The sequence below is a fragment of the Thalassophryne amazonica genome, chromosome 11, assembly GCF_902500255.1.
Source record: "Thalassophryne amazonica chromosome 11, fThaAma1.1, whole genome shotgun sequence".
Lineage (NCBI taxonomy): Eukaryota > Metazoa > Chordata > Actinopteri > Batrachoidiformes > Batrachoididae > Thalassophryne > Thalassophryne amazonica.
The window spans coordinates 34328973-34342449 of NC_047113.1; the positions used below are offsets into that span (position 1 = coordinate 34328973).

The 13477-nt window shown below is 42.6% G+C and overlaps 1 protein-coding gene across 3 annotated transcripts in view; it reads right to left on the bottom strand.

Moving 5' to 3' along the window:
• Nucleotides 1–1231: 1231 nt before the first annotated feature.
• hmgxb3 (HMG box domain containing 3) overlaps nt 1232–13477 on the bottom strand; it is a 53804-nt gene continuing 41558 nt past the window's right edge. For all 3 annotated transcript variants that reach the window (XM_034181253.1, XM_034181255.1, XM_034181254.1), the window contains exons 18-21: nt 12359–12492; nt 12093–12212; nt 2440–2649; nt 1232–2274 (exon numbers count right to left, since the gene is read on the bottom strand). In XM_034181253.1, coding sequence (XP_034037144.1) covers nt 1771–2274; nt 2440–2649; nt 12093–12212; nt 12359–12492 — 968 coding nt within the window. In that variant the 3' untranslated portion in view covers nt 1232–1770. The remainder of the gene's footprint in view (nt 2275–2439; nt 2650–12092; nt 12213–12358; nt 12493–13477) is intronic.

Sequence of the window (13477 nt, forward strand, 5' to 3'; positions counted from 1 at the left end):
TTTTAATGGAGAATAGATATTTAAAAAGCGGTTTTGGTGCAAATACATTGAAAACCCGTTTAAAAATGAAAGTTTATACAATGTCTATTAATAGACCTTGAATAAATGTTCATATTTAGGCCAGTTTTCAACGGAGTTTTCATTGCCATGGTTTAAATGATAAATGTTGACGTGCTTTGCTACTTTGGCTTCAAAATGATCATTTCCTACAATTTACTCAATGTACAGGATCACTATTGAAAAGGTTGGTTAAAAATGGTCTAAATCCATAGTGATTCACTGTCTACAAATAGACAGTGGAAAAAAACAAAACTCACTTCTGGACCACTTCATAATAAATATTATTTACCACCTGAGAACCACACCAGTGTATTTTTCCTCATGTTCTATCATAAGGATGACAAAATTCCATCCATTTATTGATATTTTGTTGACAAACTGACTTCAGTGCTTAAACAGAGCTTCCATTTGGCATATTTATTATTTTTATTAGCATTAGTGAATAAATAATAATTGGAAGCTTTTTATGGAACATTGACAGATCTACTTTGTTATTGTCACACTGGCTGCTGATTAGCCAGCAACACTCAAGACCACTAACCACATGTTCTTTAACATATTCATAAAGCAAATAATGTAATCACAAATGCCCTGACAACACATTATTATACAGCATAATCAATAAATACTTTACTGTTGCTTTTCAAAAGCAGCTTTCAGTGCACAAGGCAACATGTGAGACAAGAGAGTAAAATATAAATCAGTTATCTTGCTAGAAAATAAAATGCAGAATAAATATACCATTTAAACCATAGTTAACTGTAAACATTTGGGTATATTCTTACACGATATATTTTTTCACAGCTAACTTGGGGTCACAGTGGCAATAAGGTGCCAAGACATTTTTTTCTCTCAACTACATCCTCCAACTACTCCACAGAGATGCCAATACATTCCCAAGTTAGAAGGGACACATAATGCTTTCAGCAGTAGATGCCTAGAAAACCTCTAGAGGGAGTCATCCAGAAGACACCTGAACCAGATGAACTGATCCTCCTAAACAGTCTACTTCCAGTGAACCAGGAGCATTTGTTCTTCTCCAGGCTTCTTACAAATGTAAATGTGCCTCAGTCAGCTTCAAAGGGTGACTCCCATCACCTGGCAACAGAAACTCATTTCCGCTGTCTGGATCTTGGCTTGTTTTTCCCATTATGTATTTCCTATTATTAAGTCTGTGCCCACGGGTTAGCGTTGAAACGTAGTTCACCTGGTAAAATCCTGGTTCAGCTCCTTTTATCACAGCTATCTGAAGGATTCACACGACTTCCAATTTTCTTTCTTCACCACAACGTTTATCCATATTTTGTTGGACAACAATAAATCTTATGTCTATCTGCCTGTAAAAGCAGACTATCAAAAGTACCAGCAATCTTCGAGTTACTTTGCCACTGTCCACCTTCCTGTTCAACCAACCTCCATTTCTATCTCATATTTCAAATTCTTTGAATGTAGTGTTACACGGCTCTCTATGACTGAAATGTTATTCTGCTCCAGATGATTTCTTTTTACTGTATTTTTCAGTCTTCTTGGAGCACCTGTCTCTCTTATTATCTGAACACACCTCTGTGTGAAACCATCTTTACATTCAGTTCTTCCTTCTGCCTTCCTGTTGCTCCAGCAACTCGTCAATCCTCAGCTTTTTATTCAGGTAGCGCTGACTCAAACAGTTTTGGCACATCCTTCTTGCACATGTCCCTCCCTGCCATTTCTTTAATCCTCCTCTTTCTCCGTTTTGATCTGTGCCACTCCCAGCCGGTACAGAGCATCCCTGATCACCACCTCTCCAGGCTGACATGCCTTCAGCACTTCATTGATCTGGTGGCTCACAATGTCTCTGCTGCAAAGAAAATCTATCAGACGATTGTAAAGGTAATAATAAGCTGTGTTGTTGAAAACCATCGGCTGCTGCAGTTTGTGCCTCGCAGAAGAGAAAACCTCCAATTTCTCCGTGGAGTCACGGTCACCTCCTTCACACTGCTCGCCATGTTGTACTCTTGCCTCGCCCTCTTTGTCCAGTTCAGCCACCAGGCTGACATAAGGCTCCAGCTCGCTGCAGAGAACCATAGAGTGGTGCTCTTGGGCTGGTGTTACTCCAGGAGGGTGCACCATCCAACAAGAAGAAGATTTGGTGATGGGGTGAACCTGCTGGTTCTCCTCCATTAAGGACATGTCAGCGCTATTCGGCTGGTCTTGAAGCTCAGCACATGACACAAACTGATAAAAAAAAAAAAGGAAGCAGAGTATTACTGAACATTTAAAACAAAAGTGTACATCAAATCAGAAAAGGCTAAACTGGTACTGTAATTTTTAGCACACTTTATTATTATTTTTTTTTATTAATTGCACATGTTTGGGTTTGTTAGGAGATAAATTGCCTACCTCTGGATTTTCAAAGGGGTTAGAGAAACAGCCTTGGTTTCTGCCCCACATCTGGCTCGCCAGTTCTGGGTACTGAATGTCAGCACAAAGCGCGACTTTCCGAGCGCAGTCACTAATGTAGACGGGAGGCCAGTAGCGGGAGGAGAGCAGCAGGTCAACGTGGTCTCGAGCAGTCTCTCTCTTCACCAAATACTTCGAGCCACAAACCACCTGAAGTATCGCACAAAAGTAACGTTTAACAGGAATGAAACTATGCAAATATCACATCTATTTTCAATTTATTTTCATTGTGCCAAATCACAACAAAGTTGCCTCAAGGCGCTTCACACAAGCAAGATCTAACCTAACCATCTACAAAAGGATCATCTGAGTTTAAACACTTCACTTAGTTGCATGTGTTTTTGTGTTGCTTGAAACAGTTTTAAGTACAGCATTTTCTAGGGGTGTGTGACAAGATCTCACGCCTCAATATGAGAATGTGAAACCATTTCTTGTGGAGGTGAAATGCTATTTTGCAGAGAAGAGCAACATATTCCCCCCCCCCCCCCATTGTGCTTCTTTTTTTTTTTTTTTGCTGTTGTTGGTGATTTTGTTTTGTGTGTGTGTGTGGGGGAGAGACTTTTCTGAGAGCTTTATGTTGAAAATGCCACAACTTGAAGTTTCTGGCCGTTACTGCAGCTCCAAGGCGGATCAGTTGACGCACACTTGAGGTGAATAGTGACAAAAAGGCCAACTTTTTTCCACACATATTTATAAAGAGTATGTGTGTGTTGCTTGGGAGGAAGTGACAGATTTATGAGTGACAGTGAATGCATCAGGAACTGTGAGAGGACAACCACAAGAAAGACAGATGATTTTGAATGTGTAGAAAGAAACTGTGGCCATTATTGAAAGCAGTATAAAAATGGTGTAAAATGTACGATTGTTGTCGGTCAATAAACACTGCAGCTCTGTGTACTGGCGTCAGCCTCAAATGGCCAACTGAGGAGCTGCAAGATTTTCCAGAGACCTGTTCATACAACCCCAAGTGCAATGAAGTTGGGACGTTGTATGAAATGTAAATTAAAACAGAATACAATGATTTGCAAATCCTCTTCAACCTATATTCCAGGGGTGGCCAGGTTCGGTCCTCGAGAGCCACCTTCCTGACACTCTTAGTTGTCTCCCTGCTCCAACACACCTGAATCCAATGAAAGATTCATCAGCAGACTTTTAATGAGCCTTTCATTGGATTCAGGTGTGTTGGAGAAGGGAGACAACTAAGAGTGTCAAGAAGTTGGCTCTCGAGGACCGAACTTGGCCACCCCTGCTATATTTAATTGAATACACCACAAAGACAAGATATTTAATGTTCAAACTGATAGATGTTTTTGTGCAAATATCTGCTCATTTTGAAATTGATGCCTTCAACACATTTCAAAAAAGCTGGGACAGTGGCAACAAAAGATAGTGGGGAAAATAAGTATTTGACCCCCTGTCAGTTTTGCAGGTTTTCCCACCTACAAAGAATGGAGAGGTCTGTAATTTTTATCTTAGGTACACTTCAATTGTGAGAGACAGAATCTAAAAAAAAAAAAAAAAAAAAAAAAATCCAGTAAATCACATTGCATGATTTTTAAATAATTAATTTGCATTTTATTGCATAAAATAAAGTATTTGACCCCCGAGAAAAACAGAGCTTAACAATTGGTACAGAAACATTTGTCTGCCATTATAGAGGTCAGACATTTCCTGCAGTTCTTGACCAAGTTTTCACATGCTGCAACAGGGATTTTGGTCCACTCCTCCATACAGATCTTCTACAAATCTTTCAGGTTTGGAGTTTCAGCTCCCTCCAAAGATTTTCTATTGAGTTCAGGTCTGCAGACTGGCCAGGCCACTCCAGGACCTTGAAATGCTTCTTACAGAGCCCCTCCTTAGGTGCCCTGGCTGTGTGTTTGGGGTCATTGTCATGCTGGAAGACCCAGCCATGACTCATCTTCAATGCTCTTACTGAGGGAAGGAGGTTGTTTGCCAAAATCTCACAATACATGACCCCATCCATCCTCCCTTCAATACGGTGCAGTCGTCCTGTCCCCTTTGCAGAAGAGCACCCCCAGAGTATGATGTTTCCACCCCCATGCTTCAATCAATCAATCAATCAATCAATTTTTTTTATATAGCGCCAAATCACAACAAACAGTTGCCCCAAGGCGCTTTATATTGTAAGGCAAGGCCCTTCACAGTTGGGATGGTTTTCTTTGGGTTGGTCTCATCCTCTAAACATGGTAAGTGGAGTTGGTTCCAAAAAGTTCTATTTTGGTCTCATCTGACCACATGACCTTCTCCCATGCCTCCTCTGGATCATCCAGATGGTCAAGGTGAACTTCAAACGGGCCTGGACATGTGCTGGCTTGAGCAGGGGAACCTTGTTGCCCTGCAGGATTTTAAACCATGACAGCATCATGTGTTACTAATGTAATCTTTGTGACTGTGGTCCCAGCTCTCTTCATGTCACTGACCAGGTCCTCCTGTGTGGTTCTGAGCTTTCTCAGAACCATCCTTACCCCACAAAGTGACATCTTGCATGGAATCCCAGATCGAGGGAGATTGACAGTCATCTTGTGTTTCTTCCACTTTCTAATAAATAATCATAACATTTGTTGTCTTCTACCAAGCTGCTTGCCTGTTGTCCTGTAGTCCATCCCAGCCTTGTGCAGGTCTACAGTTTTGTCCCTGGTGTCCTTAGACAGCTCTTTGGTCTTGGCTATGGTGGACAGGTTGGAGTATGATTGATTGAGTGTGTGAACAGATGTCTTTTATACAGGTAAAAAGTTCAAACAGGGCAATTAATACAGCTAAAGAGTGCAGAATAAGAGGGCTTCTTAAAGAAAAATTAACAGGTCTGTGAGAGCCAGAATTCTTGCTGGTTGGCAGGTGTTCAAATACTTGTTTTATGCAATAAAATGCAAATTATTAAAATTATAAAAAATAAAAAAAATCATACAATGGTGATTTTATGGATTTATTTTACATTCTGTCTCTCACAGCTGAAGTGTACCTACTATAAAAATTACAGACCTCTCCATTCTTTGTAGGAGGGAAAACTTGCAAAACTGACAGGGGACCAAATACTGCCTGGCGTTTCCACCTGACGCACCTCCACCAGTGCCGGTGGGGTAACTGCAGGGTCATCAGCCGGGAGCCACCCTTCATTGATGTTTCGCTCCATTAATCCCGGAACATCTCACGGTGGTGGAGCAACGGCAGGGACGTCTCCCTGCCGCCCCCTGCAGCCACCCCTAGAACCCCTCTTTCCCCCACGACCTATCCTTCCTACGCAACCACAGCCAGAAGCTGGCTCTTTCCGCCTCCTCTGCCAGCTCCCTACATGCCCTCTTCAGCCTTATTCCAGAACACTCCGATCTCCTAAGGAGGCGCTGAATAGATATTCCGATGAACCCCCTACAGCCAACCTCCACAGGATAGATAACTGCGGACCATCCCGCTTCCCGACACTCCGCTACCAAGTCAGTGTATTTATCTCTCTTCCTTTCACAGGCAGCCTCCATTCCTCCCTCCCAAGGGACCGTTAGCTCCACCAAAATCACAGACTTAACATCAGCAGACCACAGCACAACATCTGGAGTCAAAGAGGTGGTAACAATCTCTGGGGGGAACTTGAGCTGCCTATCGAGATCCACCCTCAAGTTCCAGCTACATCCAGGTGTTAGCAGTGACCTTGTCCTCTGAGCAACAGGTTGGACTCCAGCCCCTTGTCTAACAAAGTTGATAAAAGTCCAAGACTTAGGAGGAAGCTCTTTAATTACCTCCGTTCTCTGCACTTCAAGGACTTCTGCCAGCTTCCGCAGAACCAGATCGTGCCGCCACCTATACCTATCCTGCGCCAGAGCTGTCTTGCAACTAGACAGGATATGTTGGAGGCTTGGGTTTGGGACATTACAGAGCTGACAGCTTTCCTCCAAGCCATACCACAGACTCACATTGCTTGGGCTGGGGAGGGTATCATACGTGGCCCGAATGAGGAAGCTAAGCCTTGCTTGGGGCATCTTCCACACATCGGACCACTTGATGGTCCTACTGACAACTCCTTCCCACGTTGTCCATTGCCCTTGCCGCGACTGGCTGAGGGCCTTGATCTTATATTTTTCCTCCTCATGCCTGACCACCTCCTCAATCACCAACCCTTTCTTCTCCTTTCTTGTAGCCTTGGACCAAAACTTGGGGGCTATTCCCCACCCCAAGCCTGCTCTCCCTGACTGTATCCTACCCACCACTTCTTTATGCTCAAGCCTGCTGATGGCCTGGTTAACAGCCTCCTCAGCCTTCCACTTGCGTCCTGTTCACACTGGCACCTTGCTGTTTTTTACGAGTGGATCGGTTGACTCTCTCAACTCCAGAACAAGCCTGGCCTTCTCTTGCCTGTAGCCTAGATTAATAGACTTCAGTGGCAACTGCAACACGGTCTTCCCAAACAGGGCAACATCGGAGAGGCTTCGAGGTAGCCCAAGCCACTTGCGTATAAAGCTATTGGCTTTTGCATCCATCTTCATTACTACGGATGAAGTGATCTCGCACAGCTTCAGAGGCCACATCAACCGCTGGAAGAGGGTGAACTGATAACACCAGACTTTCAGCTTCCCTGGGAGGTGGCACTTATCAATCCTCTCCAGCCCATCCGTAAGCTGCTGCAAAACGACGGCAGGCATGTGAGTGTCAGACAACTCCGCCGTATACAGCCTTCCCAGACTGCGGACTGGTTGGTCAACCAACAATGGGATCATTCCTCCATCCACTGTAAAGGAGATACGGTCGTTCCTAACTCCCTTCCGGATCGACAAACTACGGGACTTCGCTGGCTTGATCCTCATTCTCGCCCATCTGAGGAGTTCTTCAAACCTCCTTAAAAACCTAACAGTACATGATGCTGTTTGCAGTAGGCTAGTTACATCACCCATGTAACTTCGCAGAGCTGGTAGCCGTTGTCCTGACCCCATTTTTAACCCTCGCCCCATCTGCCTACTGCCAATCAGAATCACCTCAAAAGCTGCTGTGAAAATGATGGGGGAAATTGAGCATCCCATTGCGATTCCCTTCTCAAGCTGTTGCCAATTGGTGGTAATACCCTGTGTGGCATAAACTTGCAAAGAGTTAAAGTAATTGGATACCAGCTTCTGAATACAAGATGGAATATGAAAAAATTCCAAGGCAAAAGCAATGAGCTGATGAGGGACCGAACCATAGGCATTTTCCAGATCCAGCCAGACAACGTGCAGATCGCGCTTCTCCCGCTTGGCTGACTGAATCTGGTTCCAAATCATAGCTGAATGCTCCACACAACCTGGAAAACCAGGAATGCCTGCCTTTTGGCAACTGGTGTCAATGTAGTTATTTTGTAGGAGATAACTGGTCACTCTTTGCGACCACTGAAAAGAAAATCTTCCCTTCCACATTCAATAGGCTAATTCCTCTAAACTGATTGATGCTACGAGAGTCCTGTTCTTTTGGGATAAAAATAGTTATTGCCCTAGCCCACTCAGTTGGAATAACTTTGGTCTTCCAGGCGACTCTCATCAACCTCCAAAGAAACTTCAGCACCGTCGGGCAGCTTTTATACACCCTATAGGGCATGCCATTCAGGCCTGGGGCTGACGTAGATCTCGCCTTGTCCACCACCTGCCTGATCTCGACCCACCTTGGTGGTGTTATATCGAACTCAACTTCGGGCTCGGCAGGACGGGGCACATATCCTGGTGACCCTAGCGGAATGTTCCTCGCAGGATCGCTCCACTGACTTTTCAAGTGCTCCTCAAGCTCCTGTGCTGTAGCCTCCAGTCTTCCATTCTTTTTCTCTTCGAGGAGGCTCCTGGCAAACTTAAAAGGATCCCGGAAGAACCTTGCCCTCTCACTCTCCTTCCTTCTTCTCCGATTTCGAATCCGCTCCGCTCTCTGCAAGGTTATAAGCCTCCTTCGAATTTGGACCCACAGTACTTTAAGTCCCTCTTTCTCATTTTCTCCAGCTTTCCTCCAAGCCTTCCTAAGGGACCTCCTCTCCTTCACTAGATTGACTGGCCGTGTTCTTCCTCCCCACTTTTTCCCCAAACCTTGCCCTACCCTCTTCATATATGATGTTACCAAAGAGGTTCAGCTTGGTGGACACATTGCCTCGCACTGACTTCAGGCTGACATACAGATCATGATCGAACCCTCTCCATGCCTCTTTGTCATTGGCTCTAGGCCACTTCACTTTGGGCTGTTGAATGGGGTTCTCCCTCCTTATTCTTGTCGGGGTTTCGCTGCGGGGGATATCCTCATACTGCTCATTATGGGGAATAGGCTCCGGATAAACTGGTGCTCCTGCTGCTGGGAAAGGTACTCTTCTCCCCTCTGGCCGTCTGCAACATCGGAAACAGCAACACCGTGGTGCTCAACCAGGCTCTGTCTCCTGCTTGTCTGATCTGCCGGGGCAGTGCAAGATTGCATCTGGCTTACTCCGCCACACTTCATCTTCCCCTGATGGATGCGCAGGCCCCTATAAGTTGTCACCTTGGCCCACCCGCAGCTACACTTCCTCAGGGTCCTTTGCTCGTTAGTAATTAGAATTCCAGTTCGTACCATGTTGTCCGTCCAGTTTGCTCCATCTTCCATCCCGCCTCTCGGTAGACCTTCGGGCTGTCTTTCTTTTCTCGTAAGAGAAATATATATATATATGTCAATTTATGTTTATATTATTTTATATTAATGTTTATGTCAATTTTTTATGATCTATTAATGAATTATTTGGTGGAGCACTCATATTATAAATGGAATGCATGGAGGGAATATTTAAGGTGTGAAATTCCATACGATAATTGGAAAATAGTCTATTCTAAATTCAACAAATGATAAATGCACATTTTAAATTTCTGAAATATAAATGGTTAATGCGAACATATGTACCCCCAGAAAAATTGTATAAATTCAACCAAATATAAAAATATATATGTACCAAGTGTAATGATGCAAAAGTAACTCTGCTGCATTGTATTTAGGACTGCAGAATAACGAGAAAATGATGTACAGGAAAATCATTTCTAAACCAACTCCATTAGATCCTACATTTTTTTCTTCTTGGGTTATACCCTGAAAAGTATAAATACAGTCAGAGTGAGCAGACAGTGATGGATCTCAGTTTGTTTAATGCTAAAAGAACAATACCATTGTCATAGAAGAATACTTATGTACAACCCCAATTCCAATGAAGTTGGGATGTTGTGTAAAATGTAAATAAAAACAAAATACAATGATTTGCAAATTCTCTTCAACCTGTATTCAATTGAATACACCACAAAGACAAGATATTTAATTTTGTTCAAATATTCATTCATTTTGTGCAAATATTTGCTCATTTTGAAATACATCACCTTTCCTTCTAACAACACTCAATAAGCGTTTGGAAACTGAGGACACTAATTGTTGAAGCTTTGTAGGTGGAATTCTTTCCCATTCTTGCTTGATGTACGACTTCAGTTGTTCAACAGTCCGGGGTCTCCGTTGTCGTATTTTGTGCTTCATAATGCGCCACACATTTTCAATGGGCGACAGGTCTGGACTGCAGGCAGGCCAGTCTAGTAGCCACATGCTTTCACTACAAAGCCACGCTGTTGTAACACGTGCAGAATGTGGCTCGGCATTGTCTTGCTGAAATAAGCAGGGACGTTTCTGAAAAAGACGTTGCTTGGATGGCAGCATGTGTTGCTCCAAAACCTGGATGTATCTTTCAGCATTGATGGTGCCATCACAGATGTGTAAGTTGCCCACCACCATACCATCACAGATGCTGGCTTTGAACATTGCGCTGGTAACAATCTGGATAGTCTTTTTCCTCTTTTGTCCGGAGGACACGACGTCCATGATTTCTAAAAACAATTTGAAATGTGGACTCAGACCACAGCACACTTTTCCACTTTGCGTCTGTCCATTTCAAATGAGCTCAGGCCCAGAAAAGGCGGCGGCATTTCTGGATGTTGTTGATGTATGGCTTTCGCTTTTCATGGTAGTTTTAACTTGCATTTGTAGATGTAACGACGAACTGTGTTAACTGATAATGAGTTTCTGAAGTGTTCCTGAGCCCACACGGTAAGATCCTTTACACAATGTCAGTTTTTAATGCAGTGCCACCAGAGAGATCGAAGGTCACGGACATTCAATGTTGGTTTTCGGCCTTGTTGCTTACGTGTAGAAAGTTCTCCAGATTCTCTGAATCTTCTGATCATATTATGGACTGTAGATGATGGAATCCCTAAATTCCTTGCAACTGAACATTGAAAAACATTGTTCTTAAACTGTTGGACTATTTTTTAAACGCAGTTTTTCCACAAAGTGGTGATCCTCGCCCCATCTTTGCTTGTGAATGGCTGAGCCTTTTGGGGATGCTCCTTTTATACCCAATCATGACAATCACCTGTTTCCAATTAACCTGTTCACGTGTGGAATGTTCCAAACAGGTGTTCTTTGAGCATTCATCAACTTTCCCAGTCTTTTGTTGCACTGATCCAACTTTTTGAAATGTGTTGCAGGCATCCATTTTAAAAGGAGCAAATATTTGCACAAAAACAATGTCTGTTAGTTTGAACATTAAATATCTTGTATTTGTGGTGTATTCAATTGAATATAGGTTTAGGAGGATTTGCAAATCATTGTGTTCTGTTTTTATTTACATAACGTCCCAACTTCATTGGAATTGGGGTTGTACCAAGTATCACTGAATGGACAAAACAAAGCCTACCACTGGAAAAATATGACATGTCTTGAAGGGTCAACAAGAAACCTTTGAATGTGTATCGGGACCTTGTCAAAGATATGGATTTATCTGAAGAAGAGCAGTTCACGATCATACAGACTGTAGTATGAGGAGGGAAAAAAAACTGAAGCCTGGGAGGAAAGTTATGTTTTGTTATTCTTCACTGCCTGTATTTGATTTTAGTATTTCAGTTATTATTTTTTTTATTTCTTTTTCTTTTGTCTCTTCACTTGGGGGGAGGACAAGTAACAGGAAGACAGAAGACAGGAAGGAGAGGAAGAGTAGTAGCCAGTAAACCAGTAGTGAGCAGTATTTCTGGTATTTGTTTCAGAAGACTATAACAGGTCAGTTTAACTTAAAAAGGTCAGTAATACTCTCAGACATATGCTCTTTAAGGTTTAGCAGGGAAAAATTATGAGTGCGCTCACGGCTCAAAAACCCAGAGGGCCCTTTAGCTGCCCAAGCTGCCTGATGTAAAAAACATCAAATTCAGCACTGAACGCTTCCTGCTGATCACTGATCTCAAAAATGACCCAGGCAACTAGCAAAAAAAGAAGAAATCTGCCAAAAAGTGGAGATTTTTCATCACTGCATTACACTAGCACCCTTTTATAGCTGACTGTCCTTTTACCCGGAAGAGCTAGCAGGACCTTTTGCCACACTAAGCATGCTCCTGCTGAGATAGCGACTTCGCTTATTGATGTGCACAGGTGGTTGTGTTCCTGCTCATCTTTACAGTTTACTACAGCAGGAAGCTCCACATGTGGCACCACAAAAGCAGAAGAAGCCCAGACGGTGGAGGTGCACACCAGTGCAATACCCTCCCCACCCCCACAAAAAAAAAAAAAAAAAAAAAAAAAAAACATTTTACCTTATGAGGGCAAATCTTGGACAGCTTGCCTGCAGTGAGATGTGGAGATGGTGGGGAAGCTGTAGTGAGTCCAACACGGACAAGATTGTATAAAAAGATCAAAGACTCCAGCAAATCATTCTAACATGGAGACACAGACAAAAGTGAGTAATATTTCAGCCACGTTTTAGTCCTTCACTTATTATGCATAGACAAGATGTCACTTCCAATCAGAAGCAAACAACTCAAATTAAGAGCATCAGATCACAGTCTCGTCTCTCCCTCACCTTAGTAGAGTCTGAGATGACGCTCAAACCACAGGTCTCCACCATGGTCCTCAGCTCCTCCACACTGTGCTCTTCAACCTTATCAAGCCTCAGCTGGCCATCATGGATGAGACGCACCAAGACTGACGGATCACCTAAAACACATGCATCATTTAAAACTGGCAAATTTGATATTAGGCTCCATCTGAGTTAACACAATCAAATGTAAGGCAGAATTTCCTTTATCCACCTCATTCTTGGATGTTAATGTTATATATTCCAAGTCATCCTCATCACCAAAGCACGTATCTATCCTAGTAACACAGCACAGCTTGATAATTCAATGTTTTTAATTTCCTTGCACTGCACCTTGTGCAGATGTGCTCCAAAATTCATTGGCTTCCATTTCTATTTCATACTGAATTGAATAAAGAATTTCTGCAGGGAATACAGCAACACAGTGCTAATGCAGCATTTGACAAAGCCACCTGCCCTACATCTACAACTTTAAACTACTAAACACATGATCCAAAACAATCGTTTTAATGTCATTTTTTAAAAAAAATCAAATTCTACTCATAGACTCTGAAGTTATATATTTGCAAAAACTAACCTACAGTAGTGTTCAGAATAATAGTAGTGCTATGTGACTAAAAAGATTAATCCAGTTTTTGAGTATATTTCTTATTGTTACATGGGAAACAAGGTACCAGTAGATTCAGTAGATTCTCACAAATCCAACAAGCCCAAGCATTCACGATATGCACACTCTTAAGGCTATGAAATTGGGCTATTAGTAAAAAAAAAAAAAAAAGTAGAAAAGGGGGTGTTCACAATAATAGTAGCATCTGCTGTTGACGCTACAAACTCAAAACTATTATGTTCAAACTGCTTTTTTTTTAGCAATCCTGTGAATCACTAAACTAGTATTTAGTTGTACAAGTATAACCACAGTTTTTCATGATTTCTTCACATCTGCAAGGCATTAATTTTGTTGGTTTGGAACCAAGATTTTGCTCATTTACTAGTGTGCTTGGGGTCATTGTCTTGTTGAAACACCCATTTCAAGGGCATGTCCTCTTCAGCATAAGGCAACATGACCTCAAGTATTTTGACATATCCAAACTGATCCATGATACC